At 37.3% G+C, this 20,455-nt stretch overlaps 2 protein-coding genes across 4 annotated transcripts in view; one reads left to right on the top strand and one right to left on the bottom strand.

Moving 5' to 3' along the window:
* Positions 1-3,242, top strand: part of LOC123873556 (NPC intracellular cholesterol transporter 1) — a 60,131-nt gene extending 56,889 nt beyond the window's left edge. The window contains exons 24-25 of one of the 3 annotated variants that reach the window (XR_006797707.1): positions 2,578-2,807; positions 2,852-3,242. Coding sequence is in view for 2 of the 3 variants with exons in the window: in XM_045918422.1 (XP_045774378.1) it covers positions 2,578-2,699 (122 nt within the window). In the remaining variant the exon portion in view is untranslated. Of the gene's footprint in view, positions 1-2,577 lie in introns of all 3 variants that reach the window. The other 2 variants (XM_045918422.1, XM_045918424.1) reach the window with 2 other exon arrangements.
* Positions 3,243-9,093: 5,851 nt separating this feature from the next.
* Positions 9,094-20,104, bottom strand: LOC123873577 (sarcoplasmic calcium-binding protein 1). Its single transcript, XM_045918459.1, has 4 exons — positions 19,781-20,104; positions 14,470-14,636; positions 13,128-13,361; positions 9,094-10,883 (listed from the first exon to the last, which is right to left on the bottom strand). Exons 1-4 carry the CDS (start codon positions 19,830-19,832, stop codon positions 10,761-10,763), a joined length of 576 nt encoding a protein of 191 aa, XP_045774415.1. The 5' UTR covers positions 19,833-20,104; the 3' UTR covers positions 9,094-10,760.
* Between the last annotated feature and the right edge of the window lie 351 nt (positions 20,105-20,455).

Here is a 20,455-nt window from a genome sequence, read left to right as displayed (position 1 = left end):
CCTTTTTATAGTCGTCCTATATTATAATGTTTAGTGTGCGCAGAACAAGTAGACCAATCCGAATACGAGGCGTACGATGACGTATTGTACAAAGTCATGTCTCAGCCAAGTTTGCGTATTTAATCCCTAACCCTTGCACAGGGTCTATTAAACTGATTTAGTAAAATTTTGTAATGCCGTCATTTTTAGGCAAGAGCATAACAGTTGCAAAAAAGTGACAGCATTAAAAAAAATAACTAAATAGGTTATAAACAGATCTATATAGCGTAATTTGACTTTGCTTAGACTTAACATTATGTTAAAGCGAGACAGGTTTACGCCACCAATAAAACGCTGTCTCGTTTTAAAAATGTCATAAGTCTGAGCAAAGTCAAAGTACGCTCATTAGATCTCAACCTTAGTGTCCTTGCAACTTCAGATTGGTCTACTTGTTTGGCGCGCACCATATGGCACCGTCGCTGTTTGACATTTGTCGTGTCACATCACAACACATCATACCACGGTAATGTGTCTTCGGCTTTAGTTTAGCACCTCTGCATGGCATGAGCACAGCTCTGTTTGCCAGCTCATTGCATGTACGCTTGTGGGCTACTTTAAATTATTAAAAAATCTTTGTAATCTTCAAAAAAATCTATAGGCGCTTGTCTGAGATCGCTCGTGAGACTCTGTTTCCACCTAAGCGGAGCGATGTGTTCAGACGACCAATCCGATTCGCGAAAAAATTATCGCGTCATCGTTTAAAAAGCTGATTGGTCGACCGAACACAACTCCTCGCCGCTAATAGGTGGAAACCGGGCCAGAGTATTATGAGGTAGAATTCGGAATGCGGGACGGAGACAGCGACGTTGTATTCCTTAATTTTTACGTCAGCTGTCACCTTCCCACAATTCACGACCGACCTCACGAGCTCTCTCAGTGAAACGGTATTTAGGTACCTATAGAAATAGATGCCTTAATATTCCTCCTCTAAAGTTCAAATTAAACAGACCGAGTGAAATCGTCTTGGTAACTACCTAAACTCAGCTTTATGTACTTTGACATAGAGTTGAAATTGCTATATGAAAATAAAACACGGATGCGCGTCGCAGGGATTGCCTTACGGGGATGGTATGGACCCAAAATGTACTGACTGAAGTAAATAAAGTTGAGTTTTAGTTGTTATCTAAAGGACGCCTCGACTGCCACTCTGCAGGTTAGGTCTGTTTCCACAGAACTTAACGGGACATGTGTTTTTGACCAATGAGATGAATGAATTCTCAACTTCGGTCAAAATCTTAAAGCTCTCATTTCGTTCAATTGCACTGCATTTTGATAAGTGGTTGTTTCAAAGATTTAATTTATTGTGTTTCTATTACAATAAAACGATTTTATTTTTCAAAATTAGTTATAGATAACATTGATGTTTTGTCGGCTTTAAATACCTACCTACCTAATATTCATCCAAGGTCCAATGTACAAATGTGTAATTTTCTTTCTTTTCCATTACCCACCTATAGTGTCTGCTCAGGGCAAGTGAAAACAACGTAAGAGAATATTGTACTTATTCATAGCTTAAAGCAACTATGATCTGTTCTTCCTTAGCTGACTTAAAAGGTGAATAGATCGCAGAAATTTCAGAGAATCTGGTTAAAAAACGCGCTTTGCCCGGTCCTTTAGGGTAGACGCGAACGATCGACTATTGTCCGTGTAGGAAAAAGTCCCTTATCTTTTACTATGGTGTTTTACCGTACTAATAGTCCATAGTGTGCGTTATGCAAATGCAATAGATAGAACTACAGTTCTTAATGACCTATTTTTGTCCTTCGCGAGCAATTAGTCCTTCGTCTACGCAGACCGATACCGCTAGATAAATTTTTTGCTTTCAACAGATAGGCAAAGCTCATCATACGTAGTTTTAAAAGTGCTCTGCGCAAACCAACTTGTGAGAATAGTGGCACAGGCTACTTAATTACTGATGCGGTGTTTAAGTACACACCTTTGGGTAAAAACGACACCTATGAACATGCTTCAAAACATGGCACCAGTCTATAGAAGTCGTTGTTCGCTTGTATCATGGACTTCACGGTTTCATAGCCGCGCTAAGAACGTCCTAAAAGCCCGTGCAAAGCGCGTTACTGAAAAAAGCGATTAGTTACTCTTTTGAGTCAGCTAAAGAAACATAGATTGTAATGTAGAAAATCATAAACATCTACGGTATACGTATACTAGAGTATGTGGAGTCAAAGTAAAACTATAATACTTACTATCCAGCTTTTTACCACACCCGCGCGCACGCATACAGGAAATACATTTTAATTTTTTTTTCATTAATTTTCGTTACATAATCTTTTTTTCATTCATATATAGGTACATACACACTCCATAGCTTCAAAGCTTACTAGAACTAATAAAATAGTTTCATCAAAATACTGATCAGCAAAAAAAAAACCGGTCATACGTGTTAATTATACCTACCTGATTCGATCGGATTTTTTTACTGTTTTTTTTTTTAATCAGGCAAAGATCGTAGCCAATACAGCCTCTATACAAATAGTTAAAATCACACATTTGTACTGAAGATAAAGGTTTCCATTATAGGCATAACCCGTCGTCGGGGACGCTGGCGAGTGGGAGGCGGCCACACCTACGGCAGTCTAGACTCGACGCCAGTGGAGCCCCAGGCCTCCAGCAGCGGCCTCGACCTCACCAACGAAACCTAGTGTCCCAACAAACCTCTAAGTATTCGCTTGACTACTGAGATTTACATATAAGTCCAACCTAAGTATTAGGTATATTAGAAAGAAAAAACGTTTATAATTTATTTTAAGGTGTGCCACACATGACCAATACCTAAGGGATTGGTTATCCCGAGGCCTCAACACTTGAGGATTGAAGCCAAAAGGCCTCAAGCAGAAGAAGCGCCGAAATAAACTGTGTCATGTGTGGCACAACCCGAAAAGAAAGGTCCCAACTCAGCATAATGCTGTACGCTAGCTACTAGGACTTGAATACGAAGTAGAAGTGAACGTTTTACTTGCAATATCTACATTACTACTGAACAAAAGTTTAGTAGACACGATAGATGTTCCATTTCACGAAGACAGTTTGGCTATGTTTGTGTGTGTAGTGCACACGTACACATTGTTGTAGTGTTAACATTACGCACACTAAGACTGGAGTTCGCCGAAAGCTACATAAACAACGGTTGCTAAATCAGCTGGTTATTTCGAAACCGTCGTTTAAACAACCGTTTTAATATTTACTGTTCATCACGAAAAAGTGTAGCATGGTTACTAAATCGGCGGAACACCATCTGTTCTCAGCTACGCTGCTGCTACGAACGAACGCTAAAACGCAATGCGTTAGCGAAGACACATTGTCATTACTATTCAACACAACAAACTGTGACGCCTATATTTAGGAGCATAAAATAAAATACTTTCAACTGGAAAAGTACAACGACGCTATGGGTAAGATGAACTACACTATTGTTCTAAATTTTGCCAGGTAGTAACCGTCCCAAATTTACAACTTCGGGGCCCCGACGTCACAGTCGTGATCATGTGTCCTGCACGTGTTGGACTGTTGATTTTTTGCTGTCGTGTTGCCGTAATTATTTGTGCGTGCATTTAAAGATGATTTTAAGAGATTCTAGTGTTTAAAATAATTTCAATATTAAAATGGAGGGCCAAAAATGTGTACAAGTGATTTTTCAAGTGACGACAAGCGCATCAGTTCAGAGATGGTTTTAAAATATCAAAATATAGTGGAAAGTAAGATAAGTAATTATTTCCAACCATTACATTAATCACTTGTTGCACGCTACTGAAATGAACGACGCAAAGACAAATCGAAATAATCTAAATTGATCTGTACACAAAGGCACAACAGATGTAAAAATGTGGAAACCCCGGTTAAACGACCCTTCCGAGCTCGGTTAGGTAAAACGGCCGTTTTAGGGCTGCAAACCTCGGTTAGGTGCTGGTGAACAGTAAAAATCACTTAATCAGCCGGTTTTCTAATAATCAGCCGTTTTAAAAGTCGGTGAACTCCACCCTAATTATGCCTTGCGTTAACGCTTATCGGTACACTCACTACTACAACGAAGGCTGAGCGGTCATCGTAAAATAGGTATGAGTGTTTCATGCATAGAGTAGTATGAGGTATTTGTTAGGAATAAGGATTTTATTATCAGACCACGAGGCATCGTAAAGATCTACTTACACCATTGTATAGTCGGAGTTCCACAGACTCGTAACATATGAGTATGGGTCCCTAGAGATTCGCTTCCTCGTTTCTAATACGCACTTCCGGCTTCAATTTTCAATATTGGAACCTTCAAAAGAGCGAATAGTCACTTGGACAGGTCCACTCAACCTTAGACTGCATTATCACTTACTACTTGGTGTGTTTACAGTCAAGTGCAGGCTCATTTAGTTAAAAATATGGATGATTTGATATGATCTAATCAATATTGGGTAAGTACCTACTTTTTTTAACGAATATAAGTCATGTTAATCATGACTTATATTTCCCTTTTCTTACCTATTAAGCGTAAAGCTTGTGCTAGGAGTGGGTACGACAATTATTAGTGCAACGGGTGGGGTTTGAACCGCCGACCTTTCGGAATTCAGTCTATTCCTTAACCGTTGCGCTATTGAGGTTCTATTAATAGACATAAGTAGTTACAAGTGTAAATTAAAAATTTATAACACCCCCGACGATCCAAAGTATTTGAGTTTTCCAAAACATCATTTTCAAATAAATAATAATGTATTTTAGGCAACGTCCATCTTGACAGCTTGACATTTGTCTATTGACATAATATTAAGAACCTAACGGTTATCTAACCTTCTTTTCTACAAGAAAACTAGAAAAGAGCTGATAACTCTTAAACGGCTGAACCAATTTTTTTGGATTATAGCTAAGAACACTCTCGATCAAGCCACCTTTCAAACAAAAAAAACTAAATTAAAATCGGTTCATTCGTTTAGGCGCTACGATGCCACAGACAGATACACAGATACACAGATACACAGATACACAGATACACAGATACACAGATACATAGATACACAGACACACAGATACACACGTCAAACTTATAACACCCCTCTTTTTGGGTCGGGGGTTAAAAAAAACTAAATTAAAATCGGTTCATTCGTTTAGGCGCTACGATGCCACAGACAGATACACAGATACACAGATACACACGTCAAACTTATAACACCCCTCTTTTTGGGTCGGGGGTTAAAAATGTAAATTGCTAATTAGTAGGTACTTAATTGTAAATCTCAGAGACAAGCGAAATAATTGGACTGATTGAATAAGTAAGTATCTAGTGAAGTGTAGTAAATGGACTCGAAAATGTTTATAAAAAAAGTAATTTTGTTTCTAGATCTAAGCCGTGTTTGTTTGATTTTTTACTAGATATATTAGCCAATCTATAGTTGAATTCTTTTTTTCTCGAAAAGTAAAATAGAGGTACCTAAATCTAAGAAGATTTATTGATTGAATATTTTAAATTTTCTATCTAATCTAGATATAAAAATATGTAGATTATTTTAACTGTGGTAAGTATAAAGCTTTATTTCCGATTATTATTAGAAAATCAGAAGTGAATCTTTTTTATATTGACCAACATTAAAATCAAAATGGCTCTGGTAAAGTTTTTCTCTTGCTCGTTCTTTGCTGTGCTGTTCGAGTCATAAATAACCGCAGCTTGTAAACGAAGGCTTGTACAGTGCCCGGCAAACAACTCGAGCATTGACGCGATTGGCTGGCGAATGGCGGGTGCACGCGATTGGTCGATCAGTCGGCGCGAGTGCATGCGATTGGTTGATACGTCGACTTTCGCTTCCCGTATTCCCCAATTTGGCACTATAATGGCTTGTATCTTAAAGTGATTATAAAGCCTGTTATCGGGTGGCTGATATTAGAGACATATCAATGCTGCAGCTTGAATTTTGTAGATAGGTATATTGTCAAAGTTAGAGTGAGGGAACTCTCGGTTTGATCCTCGACGAATTGACGATCTGTTAAATATTAGGCTATGGTGACGTAAAATCAAAGAAAAATAAAGCTATGTAGTTAGTTGCGTCAAATGTACTAACGTTTGACGCTTACCAGTGCCTCGAAGCTCTAACCTGTAAAGAAGTTACACTTCAAAAAAGTTATGATTTGTAGTGATATTTTACGACTACTATAATAGATCTTCTATATAGATCTACGAGTAAGTTTGTAGTGTTAGACATTTTTAATTGATGTTATACATATTATTATCCGATATAATATTATATACATAGTCAAATATTGTATTTATGTGCTTCGATTAACAAATAACATGCAGAAAGATAGATGGTAAACGGGATATAATAATGTGAAGGCGTCCCGCAGATGCCGGTTTCTATAAAAGAAGCCGACCGTAAATCGCTTTGATGCAAGTGTCAGGATTCACCATGACTATGTCTTTATTTTTTCTGTAGTCTTTGGTAGCAGTAGGTATATTAAATAGATATTATTAGAAATTACGAGTACATAAAAATAAGAAATAGATTTTTAGATTAGCCAAGAAATTCCAAGTTTTATTTTAGGTATTCAATTATTTATTATCAAGCAGACATCATATTTTAATATAAGTATAAAAAATATTTTATCATTAATACTGACTGAAGGACTGAATGTAAAAGTAACAGTAACATGTTATTATCTGAACTATGGACCAAGGTGGAAAACTTTTTAACTTTATATCAATGTACAGTGTACACGGTAATCATAATTTTTGATATTTTTTTCGGGGACAAATTTTTCTGTAAGTACACCAAACTTTTGAAATTAATTGATTATTACCAAAACGCCATAAGCTAATAAATAGGTATAAGTATAAGAAAACCATTCACAAATGTTCGACTTTTAAAAAAGCGGTGAACGAGTAGCCTGGGAAGCCAACTTCAACAAAAGTCCATTGGTACCTAGTGACACGTCTTACTTTCACTGTGTGCTTCCCTTTTTTACGAGGACTCCGTCCCTCGTTTTTATTTAGTCTGTGTGGGAACTCTAAGCACGTATAATAGGTATGTGATGCGATTCTTGTTACAGGAAATACACGATTGTGTCCACAAGTTTAGGTACTATGTTTCCGGCTTAAAATCATTTAATAACACGTTTGCCCCAATTTTAATTAATTAAATGTTCGATCCCAGAATTGGATTTAGGTCTTTGGCCCATTGCAATTATGATTATTAAAAGTTTGATATAAATAACATTATTAGGCACAACATTAAGTCATATTAATAGTAGGAATAGGTAATACCTAAATCGTGTGTAGATTGTATTTACCATTATGTACTTAGTGCTGTTCTTTAATTTTCAACATTGGCTTAATATTGTTTAATAAGTTACTAATATAGCGGCATCAAAATTTAATATTAAATAAGTAGGATTAATAAAATCAGACGAAATAAAAAAAATTAAAATATAAATAATCTTCTTATTGTTAATTGATTTTTAAAGCCTTGTGCTTGTGCCTTTTTGGTCTACTTGACAAAAAATGTTACAAAAGTAAAGTTGCTAGATTTCGAAATTTGAAAAACATTTTGTTGCTAGATAATGTAAAATGAATTAATATAATTTGTTTACTTTAACTATAAAATATAGATCCAAAATAAAGTTTAGGTATATAGATGTGTCTAAAAATACTAAATAAAATACCCATATCCATAGTAAACAATTGTAATTAGGTAATCGAGTTTATTAATTATTAAAAATACCCTATTCCAAAGTTGTTGTACATAAAATTGTATTAGCGTCTAGGCAGGTACGATACGAGTACCTAAGTGTTTACTCAGAGAGAAAAGTGGTTTGAATATTCCAGCATGGAGCCTGGCTTGCCCACATGCCCGCTATTTTCTTTTTACCCGACTGCGGCAAAGCCAAAAGGAAGGGTTATGATTTTAGTTTAGTCATAGATTTATTATCATAGTGTATATAGTAGATAACAGGTCATTAACAAACTGGCGTAGCTGAAGTGGCCAGGTTTGCACACATATTCACATCTGTATGTGATGTCTGAAATGTAAAAAAAGAGTTTTAAAATATAACTTCAGTTTATTATAAACCTAACACTTGAACATAAGTACATAATTTTTTCCGTTATTATTCGGCCCATTTTTGAAACACTTATTGCTAATTAATAAATATAATTGATGTCAGTTATTAATAAATACATGTTTTTTGAGTGCCTGCTATTTTGAAAAAAAAAAAATGGCGGCCACGTAGGCAGGCCAAAATTTAACCAACTAATGTATATTTACTTTACTTACTAAAAAGTGTATTGCGCTTTAAGTGACTTGTCGCAAGATCTGTGTACTAGCGTTTTCAATAAAATATGATCTGTAAAAAACAATGTGTTTTATTTACTCAAGACTTGACCGAGCAAAGCTAGGTTTCCGAGTTTACTTGGATGAATTTGTATTTGTCCGTCCGTCCACCTGGCAGAGCCTCATAACTTCTGAATAAATGTTGTACTGGTTGGACCCGTACATTTTGGTCCTTCGAGCCGGATATAACCCAGTGACCTATGGATTAATTGGGGTCACTGAATCAATATGTACCTACTTAATTCAATTACCTCAAGCCAATCATGAATCAAATACTAAAATTAGTCAAGTATAAATTAAAAATAATACCTAGGTACATTATTATACCTAATATTAAAAAGTAGTAAGATCCAGAAATTAGAAAAAAAAATCAGTAGAAGAAAAAATCGATTAAAAACCGTTTTTTTTTAAATAAGTAATTTATTAAAATTAAATAATTATACACATTTCACATTCACACCAATAATAAAGAAATAAACGCCGTCATGACTAGATATTTTGGTTGACCACATCGACATCACATTTCCAAAAAAACATGCATGGACTATTTTAATTACAGTCCGACAAGGCTCTTTTGGCGCGTGGCCAAAATCGGAACTAAAGCCGCCATCTTGAAAAGTGCACTTGTTGACAGTTCGCTGTGTCGGTAGGTAGCTTGAAGCTATAACAGCGCCCTCATTCAAGTGCCAAAAGAGCCTTGTCGGACTGTAGGTATAATAGAATACAGTAGTTATGAACATTTTTTAAAATTATTGATATTTAAATTTTAAATATACAGAACAGGAATACCATTACCAACAGTCCAGAAAAACAAATCACGTGATTCATTTCAAAATAGAAAAGACAACACAAAAAGAAACTTGCAAATAAATATGAGTAAAAGTAGGACGGACAATAATAAATAACAATAATAATTAGAGATGTAGGTACTTATTTAAATAAAACACTTCCAACCATTTTATTTTTAAATTATATCTAATGAAATATCACAGCGTTTTAGAACGCATCTTTATTTAATGATCTATATTTAAACGCCACATTCGCGTCGATGCGGCGAATTCGGTATTTTTAGCGGGACTTTCTATGATGTGTAAATTTATAAATAGCGAAATATCTACGATTTTCTAAATGTTATAGGTCAGGTACCTACCACCTAGGCATCTTAATAATAGCATTAAGACGCCTTAAATTAATTAACGTATATAGGAGGTACTTACTTTACCTTTTCGCATATCATTCTGAAATTCATAAAATCTCTTCCACGAAATACTTTAAACTGAAATTAAAACCAGTTTATAGTACATAAGTATTGAGGGTGTTCTTTCGAGTATTTTCATCCGAATCTATCTTTATCTACCTGTCTAACTCTAATAAAAAGGCTAAGTAAATACTTTTTAAACATTTTCAACCAGGTACTTAAGTAAGTACCTATCCTGAATTTAAAAATTATGACTACTTAGGTAGGGTTTACACGATAAAAGGTCAGTTTTACACGATTCATAATAATTGACTTTCAGTAAATTTTTTTCTTGCCTTCAGGCTGCAAGGCAAGGGTGAATATCCAACCTAGATCACATCGTTGCTTTCTATCAGGCCTGAATCCTGATTATTGTCAAGCGCAAGCCTATTAAGTTATTACATAAGCCAACCACGGTTGCCATTAAAATGAAAACTTTTTTAATGTCTGTTTTTTTTTAATTTGATGGTGAATTGACATTCAGGCATTGACATGCAAAATTAAAAATAATACGAACATCAGTTCTTATTTTAAAATAAATTACTGAATAAAAATAAAGGTAGATAAATAGATAAATAATTTCAGTTCAACGAATTTTTATGACTAGACTCGCACAGACCTAGGAAAAAGATAAAGGATGAAAAGTGAAGTCAGCAGGACTTCACATTTTTGATGCAATCAATAGGTACTATTTCCGCAATGCTTTCGAAGATGAATGCTACTCAGAGTTTAAGCCACAAATTAAAGATTTACTACGGGTTTTACTTTTAACAGGAATTTAACTCTATGTATTATGTTCCATAGACCAGCCTTATTACCCACCACGGTAGATTTCATCAAATTATCACACTATATAATGGAGCGTACCTACCAACCTACGGAATATTTCTATTTTATGATTGCATCAAAGTATGCTACAGTAAGGGGCAGGAAATATTGTACATAGACCTTTAGAAAGAGATAGCGATTTCGTAGAGTGTTGTTTCTTTCGTTAAGACCGACAAAACGTCACAAATAGTACGAGTGACAGAGACAACGCTCTGCGAAGCCGAAATCCCTTTCTAAAGGTCGATGTACAATATTTCTTGCCGGCTACTGTATTTCGTTTTTATTCCGGCCTTCCTTTTTCCTTCAGCCGGTAGGTACTCAGTAGAGTGGTGTATAACTTATAATTCTAAAGGTCCGAACAGCAGTTTGGCGGGGCAGTCTTCGCTCTGATCGCTCAGGAACTGCGCGAAGAGCTCCTGGTACCGAGAGATTGACATGCCGCCTTTTCTTCTGTCGTCGTCCTGGAACGTTAAATCAGAACGTAAGTAAAGCCACAGTAAAGCTTGCAGTATGTTTGAGAAAAGTGTGGCCAGTAGACTGATTATTGCAAGAGCCTAGGTAGATATAGAATTGATTAAGTACAGCGTACGGGCCGTACGCTGTGAAAAAAAAAAATGCCAATTGTGAAACCAACTCCAGTGCTATTCGCTGGGTTTCAAGGTAAGAATCAAGAGGCAGATTAAAAATTTGCTGAAATGCTGGCAACAATTAGATAGTTTCTTTAGTGCTGCAAAATGTGTCCATGGGCGGCGGTATGACCCGCTTACTCATATTTTGCGCTTTTTAGCGCTTTCCACAAGAGCACATTAATAAGCTGCAGCTATTAGTTCAGCAGCTCGATTCCCGAAAACCTGCCTCAATCATCATTATAATCGCAGTTGTTGTGATTGGCTGATTTTATGGTATTCTTGTTGCAACAATGCATTGTAGCCAATAGTGAGCGAGCGTCAACCAATCAGAAATGATTGCGATCGTGACATTGTAGCTGTCATTCTACCGCAATCGAGCAGCTGGTTTTATTGCTAACATCTGATTATAATTTAATCGATTCGACCTTTTAAGTCGAATACGGACTACGGTCTACGAATTTTCTTAAAATGGAAGGTTCGATTTCTATAAAATTAACATATCCATCAAATCACGTCTAACATTTAAACACCTCGGTATTTAGGTAAATAAACAAAAGCGATCTAAACGTGAAATTATGCAATACGATAATAAAAATTTAACGAGCACCAGTTGGTAGGCTGCCAACGCTCGAGATTCCCTCTGCCTTACCCACTGAACTGTGGGTATCAAGAAAATCATTTTACTGGGCGATTGTCACACGCTACTATAATTATTATTTCGAAATGATCACAAAAAATTGGTTATAAATAACTTTGCTTTTTATTTTTGGGCGTGTTTGATACAAAACAGTCAGGTCAGTAGGTACCTAGCGAACTAAGAGTAAGTGTTCAGTGTTCAGAGAAAGTTCAGCGTTGCTTCCAACAAGGTGGATAGACGATATCAAATGAGTCGGAGGGAGCCGCTATATTCCGGCGGCGCGGGCAAGACCGTGGCGTGCGGAAGTTCCCACAAAAGACCTATGTCCAGGCCAACAGTGGGCGTCTATTGGTTGATGTTTCATTATCATGAAACTCAAGATTCTGGCACTAGGTATATATTTTAATCCATACGTAGGAAAGCGTGTCATAGTTTATTGGTTACAAAAATTACGGTGATGTACACTGACGTGTGGCGTTACGAGTCAGAAAGGCACACTAACGTGATGGTTTTGGAATTACTCCAGAAATTTTTGACTTTTGTTAATTAACTCGGCAACGTCATGTTAAAAGCATTAAATTGGAGAACTTTTACTTCTCGTGGATGTAAAAATTTACGAAATTAAAACCAGCAAAGAAAATACACAGAAATTAGGTGGAGTTAGGTTTTAAAAATTCCGTTAAAACTTTGATTTTCTAGGATAAAAAAATGGCTTGTTTTCGTCTTCGGGATGCAAGCTACCTTCTATAAGTACCTTTTGTCAAAAATGCGGATAGACCGTGAAATGCTGGTACTTGCATCCCTTACCCAGATTCCCACGGGATTTAAAAAAACTTAAATCCACGTGGACGATGGTATCCTCTAGTTGTTAAATAAATACAAAAATATATCGTCTGTTTTTTAGCTACTTAGCCGCTGATTCCATCTTGATGAAATTTGATACAGGGATAACTTGTATCCCGGGGATAGGCACTTACTACTAGCTTTAGCTTCGTCGATACAAGCGCGTCTTAATTTGAAGATGATGATTGATTAGACACCTTCATATTACGCCAAAACAGAGCCAGAGCATTGCCAGAACCCCGAGTTCGATACCCGATAGCGAACGATTTAATGCCGATTGCGATTGCGACAGAGATGGATCGGCATTGACATGGATTGCTAAATATATTTGCCAAATGTTCTGGCGGGGTATTCCGAGAATCGCGTAATATTACGAATACGTTGGCCTACGTAGCTGATCACTCGTCCATTACTGATGACCATGGCCATGACTGACTAAAATATTGTTGTGTAGGTGATTGATTCGACATAATATTTTCATGTTTTAATTATTTATTGGTATGTCGTCTCAAAAAAAATCGACTCCAATAACCTATGAAACTGGCCGACTTATAAGCGTTCTTTAAATATGGATAGAAGGACTTGTTTATACTCACATTTAACAAAGAATTGAATGCTTCATCTATAACCTTGATGTCATCCACCACCATCCTCTGCACACAGTCATATCTGAACTCCTCAACACCAATAATCCCGTCAGCATTTATATCAATCATCCTGAAGTTGGTCTCGATGAATGCCTTCAAAGCCTGCGGGAAATCTTCGTACTTTCGTCCTATGCAGCTGTTTTGTACCGCATTTTTAAATTCATCCACCGTTACAATGCCATCCTAAAAGAAATAGCTGACCATAGACAAATAATCTATTTTTTTTTTTAAATAAATTAGAAGCGGCAAGCGTGCGCTGCAGCAGTGCGTGCTAGTGTTTTAATAAATTAAGCTACGAATAATAGATAATTGTTTTTAATATAATTACTAAGCAATTAAATAATATTAATAAATAATATTCATGCAATATGTATAGTGTGTTTCATTTTAATTCTTCTACAATACATAAAAAAAATAATTAAATAAGTTCGGCAGTATTATTTTCTAACTACAATAAAAGTAGACGAGGAAATATATGACACCAAAGGTAGATTATAGATAATGTCGAAAGAAGAGCTATTTATTCAGCAGGCAATAACACATATGAGCGCAGCAAGCGCCAAGTTTTTGTTTATATTTTACTAAACAACAAAGTACCTACTAAGGACGTACTCTACAAGGTAGTAATGTGAAGGAAGAAGAAAATTACTAAACATATCAAGGCGAGCGCCACGTTTTGTTGAGAAGGAAAGTTCTTGGTGCTTAGGTATAGGTGCCATTCCAGGTGTCTTCGGGCGGCGCCTAGGACGAAACTCAACTAACTCGCCTTTTCCTTCCAGCACGCATAACCGAAGCGCTCATTTCTCCATCTATAAGTAGGTGCTTATGTGATCCCAACAGAGGTAGCTAGCCGTGGCATTGTAGCCATTGCCGAGCCTTACACAAGGCAGGGGTATAGTTTCTCTTGGAATGATTCCATGGGGAGTTGCGATGCAAAGTTGGTACGGAACCTCTAATTATGCGCTGTGAATAGCCACCTGGGGGGGGGGGGGGGGGGGTACATGGATCCCACTTAATCCGACCTCTCCTCTCGGAGTTTCCCCCCATCAACAAGAGAAGAAGTGCGCTAAGGATAGCCACCGAGGAGGTTTATGTGATTTTCTCGCGGAGATTCTCCCCCATCAACAAAAGAAATTACGAAAACTAAAGAAAAATTAGTTGCAATGAGATAGAAAGATCTAGAAGAAATGCTACATGCCTATACCGCAGTCTACGTCACAATGCCAGGTAAAGCCAAGCCTACACCGACAGCGAGTGTATAAGGTGTTGTGTAACCGACATAGTCTGGCACCTTGTCGAAGTCCGCCAGCTGCGCGATCTCCTCCCACAGGCTCAGCATGATGTGCTGGTACTTCTGCAAGCGACTCGCGCTGCAGTCGCCCTTGCCTTCCAGCACGCACGTCCGGAGCGCGAGGCAGTGGAAGTCGCGGGCGTCGAGGTAGCCGTTGTTATCGATATCTGAAAATGGGAAAATTATGGTTAAGTATGAATGAATGAATGAATGAATGATTATTTTTATTTTTTATTATTTAGAGATTATTAATTTATCTACTAAAGATCGTTTCAACGAATAGTTCCTATGGCGTTATGTTGGCTCCCCTGTCTGTCTAAGTCATTGGCACCATATTGGCATGAGAAGACGCAGATTTTGTTTATTTTCATTTGATTTTCATTCAGGGGAGCCAACATAACGCCATAGGAGCTATTCGTTGAAACGATCTATACCTACTATTTAAAATACTCACGACTCCATCTGCGTGGATAGGTATTATATTTTTTTTTGAATACCGCGGAAATTCTTTGATTTTCCTCGATAAGAAGTAGGTACTTACTACTTAGTCTATAATATTAGGTGTTAATTCAAGGTTAATTATAAGTTTCCTTATATTAATTATAACTACTATCCTTGTGACATAACTACATCCAAACTTTCATGTAAGTGCTCGGTAAGAAAGATTAATCGCCGGCCCACTAATGAACAAAGATCTCCCCGCGAAACGAGAAGGGATAAGGCTGGTCAAGTACGGATTGGTAGACTTTGTGGAGAAATCTCAGACATGATGCAGGTTTCCTGACGATGTTTTCCTTCATTGTTACCACGACATCGTCCCATAGTGAGACAATGAGTTTTAGATTAATTTCCTTGGAAAATATGGGTAAGCTATGTTTCTTAAAATTTCATGAACTCTATCTGTTTATATTGGAGAATACGTGCAATCGTCAGTCAATCAGAGTTAAGATTCTTTGGCAACAATTTTGTTTATAAACTGGAAAATCTTATTGCCTGTAATTTCTCCATTACGTCTGTCTTAATTACGATCACTGAAATATTAAATCACATTGAGTAATTAAATAAATCCAAAACCCATAGCTAAAGTTTCGGATAAAATTTCTTGGGATACCTATTGAGGTTATTTCTCAGATCCTTCCGCATACAAATATTTATTTATTTATATGTATACAAGATGATGCCCACAGCTTCGCCCGCGTGGATTGGTCAGATCCCCTGCAGCATCAGGACAGGAGTTGGAATCCAAATTTTTTATGGAACAATGCCGAAAGACCCTTTATCGATTTAAAAAAAAATACGCAAATCGGTTCAGAAATCTCGGAGATATCAGTGCATAGGTAGAAAAGCGCAACTCCCCCATCTTTAAAGTCAGTTAAAAAGTAACCTACTCTACTCCTTGGTTAATCCTCTACTTGTCTGTGAAAGTCCCGTCAAAATAGGTTCAGCCATTCCGAAGATTAGCCTGTTCAAACAAACAGTCACTTCAATTTATATAGACTATAGAGTATAGAGATAGATGGTGTCGTAGGAGGGCTTCGGTAAAGTGGGAACCTTATATCCACTCATCACAGGTAGACGATGCAAAAGCTTTTAGGAACACCGTTTATAATTCGTTGATGATATGAACATTGCCAATAAAAAAAGCGGGTAGTTAGTCTGAAAGAAGTGAAGCTTCTGCGCATTTTTCGGTGGAAGCATGTGTAACCGGCGCGGCACGCTAATTGAAGTTAACAGTTATGGTCGTCAAACGCACAAGCACGCTATAGAAGCTTCGCTTCAAAAATAAAAAAAATGGCTCAAAGACACGGAAGTAATATCTACTTCACGTTATTAATTATTTTGGCTCACAAATCACAGCCATCTCAATAATCTAGTCGAATTAATTAAAAAGTACACTCATTTAAAATGTCGCAGCGGTCAAATTAGTAATCTAGACTTGAGACTTGGCTAGCATGAGTAAACAATGGCTAGACCTTTGCCAATAGCGGGCCCTTTCGCAACCAAACTATTAACGTGTTTAGAATTTTCTTATGTCTATTTGTCATTGCGTCACTATGTTGATTATGTGGACCGTATGATATTGTAGTTGACATAGGAACTGTTTGAATGATTTATTCTGGCTGGGAAGAATGTCCTCGGATTTACGACGGTCACAAAGTAGACAATAGTCTCTACTAAGAATAGATCAAGACAGCCAGTGAAGCGAGGGTCTTACCCCCTTCAAAATCACTTTTCTTCTTCATTCTCTTCGTTCTTGTCTGTCTGTCGGATCTGTCAAGAAAGACAGATCCGACAAACCGCGGGTATTTTTAGAATGCGTCTCATCTTATGCCACATCACCACTTTCCATAACATGCGCGGGACTGCAATTACTTTATTGTAAATCAAATCTTTAAAACGTGTAATCGCCGAATTTCTTACTGGTTCTTCTCGGTAGGGAAGGCATTCCGCAGTGGTAGATACATGTCACGATTCAAAAGTAGGTACATACTTGTAAAAGTTTAATTTTTTTAAATTAAAAAAAAAACTTATTTTTTCGGAAAATCAGAGTTCGGACGCGATTTTCGCAAACCTAAATCACACGGACGAAGCTATTATGGTAAAATATTATATGGGTAGGTACCAACCTACTTATCAGGGCCATTTTAATCAATTATAACAATTATTGAGATTGTAGTAGGTAGTGCGATAATCACTATAAGTAATTGTATTTCGTAATTTATAAACATATTGGCATTAGGTTTTTGATCGGTTAACATTGTCAGTTAACACTCGTCGCTAATTACAAACTAATCTCTTGGCTCGCAATAATTAATTCGTCGATACAAAATAGATATTGGGTGATGATATTGATGAATACAAATGGCGGAGGTTATATACATAGATTTATTAAGTTGGTACGTTGAAGTGGGTTGTTCAGTCTAATTTTAAACTGAAAGATCCCTAATAATTGTAAAATTGATTACAATCCATCCAAACTTTAATATTATAAATGCGAAAGTGTGTCTGTCTGTCTGCTACGTTTTCACGGCTCAACCACTGAACCGATTTTATTGTTTGATACAGACTTGTGGTACATCCCGGAGAAGGACATAGGCTACTTTTTATCCCGGAAAATTAAAGAGTTCCTACAGGATTTTTAAAAAAAACGAAATCCACGCGGGCGAAGCCGCGGGCATCTCTAGTGGAATATAATTTTTTTTATTCAAATAAACTTTTACAAAGGCCATCGCCTCTATGGCAAGCATGGCCTGCCCACTGCCACTTCAGCTTGCTAATAGTTTGGGCTATGTCAATGACCTTGGTTCTCCTCATATCGGATCTCATCACTCAGGGAAACTCCTAACATAACCCTCTCCATAGCTCGCTGAGCAACTTTGAAGTTGCTTTAGCACCAGTTGTTTCAGCACCTTAGGTCCGGAAAGTCCTCGTGTGCAGACCGCGTTTTACAAGCGTAGTGTGGGAGGCCTTCCAGCACGATGGACCGCCGATATAAAGCGGCTGGCGGGAAGTGGCTGGATGAGGAAGGCTGAGGACCGGGTGTGATGGCGCTTTTTAGGGAAGGCCTATATCCAAATGTTAGTTCGGAATGTCCTCCCTACCGAGAAGAACTATCAGAAGGTAGGTCTTTCCAAAAACTCTACCTAATTTGGACTAGCTGAGGTTCTACAATAGAAAAGTTTCATTTATTCTATATCAGCCCGGCTAGCATGGGCAGTAGATAAAAATTATATCCCCGATTATATCCACTGATTTCTATGACATCAGTGGATATAATCGGGGGATATAATTTTTATCTACTGTCCATGCTAGCCGACCCTAAATAGTTGTCAATTTATTTTATTTGTTCCAATGAAATGTTTATTAGCTATCGTAGTCAAGGTAGCATCAATAGAATAGAAATAAATACATTGAAAGTGGCACTGACGGGTGATTGATCACCGCACCGCACTAAGGAAGTGCTTCCTGGGAGTGGTGCCCAATCGATTTGTAAATAATAACTAGAGGATGCCCGCGACTTCATCCACGTGAAATTAGGTTTTCAAAGATCCCGTGGGAACTGTTTGATTTTCCGGGACAAAAAGTTGCTTATGTTAATGGACGCAAGCTACCTCGGTACCTTTCATACAACCGGTCAAGCGGATGGATTTTTAGGAATTCCATGGGAACTCTTTGATTTTCCGAATTAAAAAGTAAAGCCTAACTATGTCCGTCCCCGGGATATAAACTAACTCTGTAGGTAACAAACGTTGGAGTCGGTTAAATTGTTGGGCCGTGAAAAAGGTAGCAGACAGACACACTTTCGCATTTATAATAAGTATTAGTAGGTACTTATGGATACTAGTATGGAAGTATGGATGGATTATGATTTGAGTTTTCTGGTCGCTGCGTCTATAGAGGGTGTTCTTACAATTATTGGGAGATTCCGGGGTTCAATTCGCAACAGTGGCAATTTGGGAATTTATAATTTCTTAAATTGTCTCTGGTCTGGTAACTCTCCAACGGTCCTTAACTATAATAATGCGAAAATCACGTCGATCCGTTGCCGATGCTAGTTACGTGATTAAAGGACAAACCAACAAACCATTAGGCCAACAAACACACTTCATGAAGCCCTCGGCAACCTAGGCAGTCTACTCGGCTTCTGGAGCGAGCTTGGATGGCTAGAATGAAGACTTCAGTGGAGAGGGGCAACGCACGCACGGAAACGTTTAAATGCGGAAACCAGCCCAGAGAGAAGAAAAAAGAAAATGAAACCAACAAACTAACACACTTTCGTATTTATAATATGGTTAGTGATGGTAATGATTAGGCTAATCATGGAATTTGCATCAAAAGTTTTATTGTAAAGTACCGTTTAATTAACTGACTCAATGATCGTGTACTCAACCCACGTAGGAACATATTGTATGGGGCATTAATCGTTGGCTGTTATTGTCGGAGGGGTGTGTCATTTTCCACTATTGGAATGATAACATCGTTGTTGGATGATTAACGATGTCTATATGAAAGTATTCACTACTAAGTTTTTCCTTTTTGACACAAATGCCCAAAAAAAGGATTTGTAACGTTTTCAGGGTTCATATAAGTATGTATGTGAGTTTCTTAATTCCACCATAACTTCTAAATAACAACAGATTCTGATGTATGCGGTATCGTTAGAATCCTTACATCATCCCGAGTATATAATATTTTTTTTTGAAAAAAAAAAAAACAATTGATTGATTTGCAGACTTAGATGCATTAAAAAAAACAAAAAAGTTTCTAAACCCAAGATTTGAAATAATAAATAATTTATTAATCTACTCACCGTAAAGGTAGCGCACCACAAAAGCGACTCTATTGTCCCATGAATACGCCATAGTGCACGCTTTTCACACTTTCCGTTACTTTGTTTTCAGTCAACTCGCACGAGTAAACTTTCCGAGTTACTGACCGGGCGAGTAGCGCGGTGCCCGACGGCGGATGGTCAACGACTGCCGCGCGCTTTAGGAGTTTGGGTCAAGACAAAGATGTGGCACGTCACGGATACCAATACACTGCCTAAATATATCTACTCTATAGTAATTCGTGAGTCTATAGGATTTGGTTTGAGCTTGGCAACGTATGATTGGGGCGACTATGATGCAACATTTTATTCAGAGACTTTATTGTAATATTTCAAGTGAATGACGTGTGAAATTGTTAAATATTTATGAACGATATGGGCATTTAAATACGGCTGTGGGCTTACCATTCCAGCACCTTAAAGTATAAACAGAAACTTCTCCCGTCCAGTACCTACTTGCCGCTATGTAGGTACAACAACATTTTGGCCGCCATATTTTTCGCCTACTCCACAGTTTGGCATTGTGTTTCCTGTCACGGAAAATATATTTAGTAGGTATACATTAATACAGGGTAATAACATATTTTGATTTGTAAAGGTGTTTCTACAGATTTCTTGGAGAGGTTAAACATGTTGGATGGCCAATGTTAGTGCCTG

This window comes from Maniola jurtina, chromosome 17, assembly GCF_905333055.1.
Source record: "Maniola jurtina chromosome 17, ilManJurt1.1, whole genome shotgun sequence".
NCBI classification, from domain to species: Eukaryota; Metazoa; Arthropoda; class Insecta; order Lepidoptera; family Nymphalidae; genus Maniola; species Maniola jurtina.
This window is presented reverse-complemented; position numbering and strand designations above follow the sequence as displayed.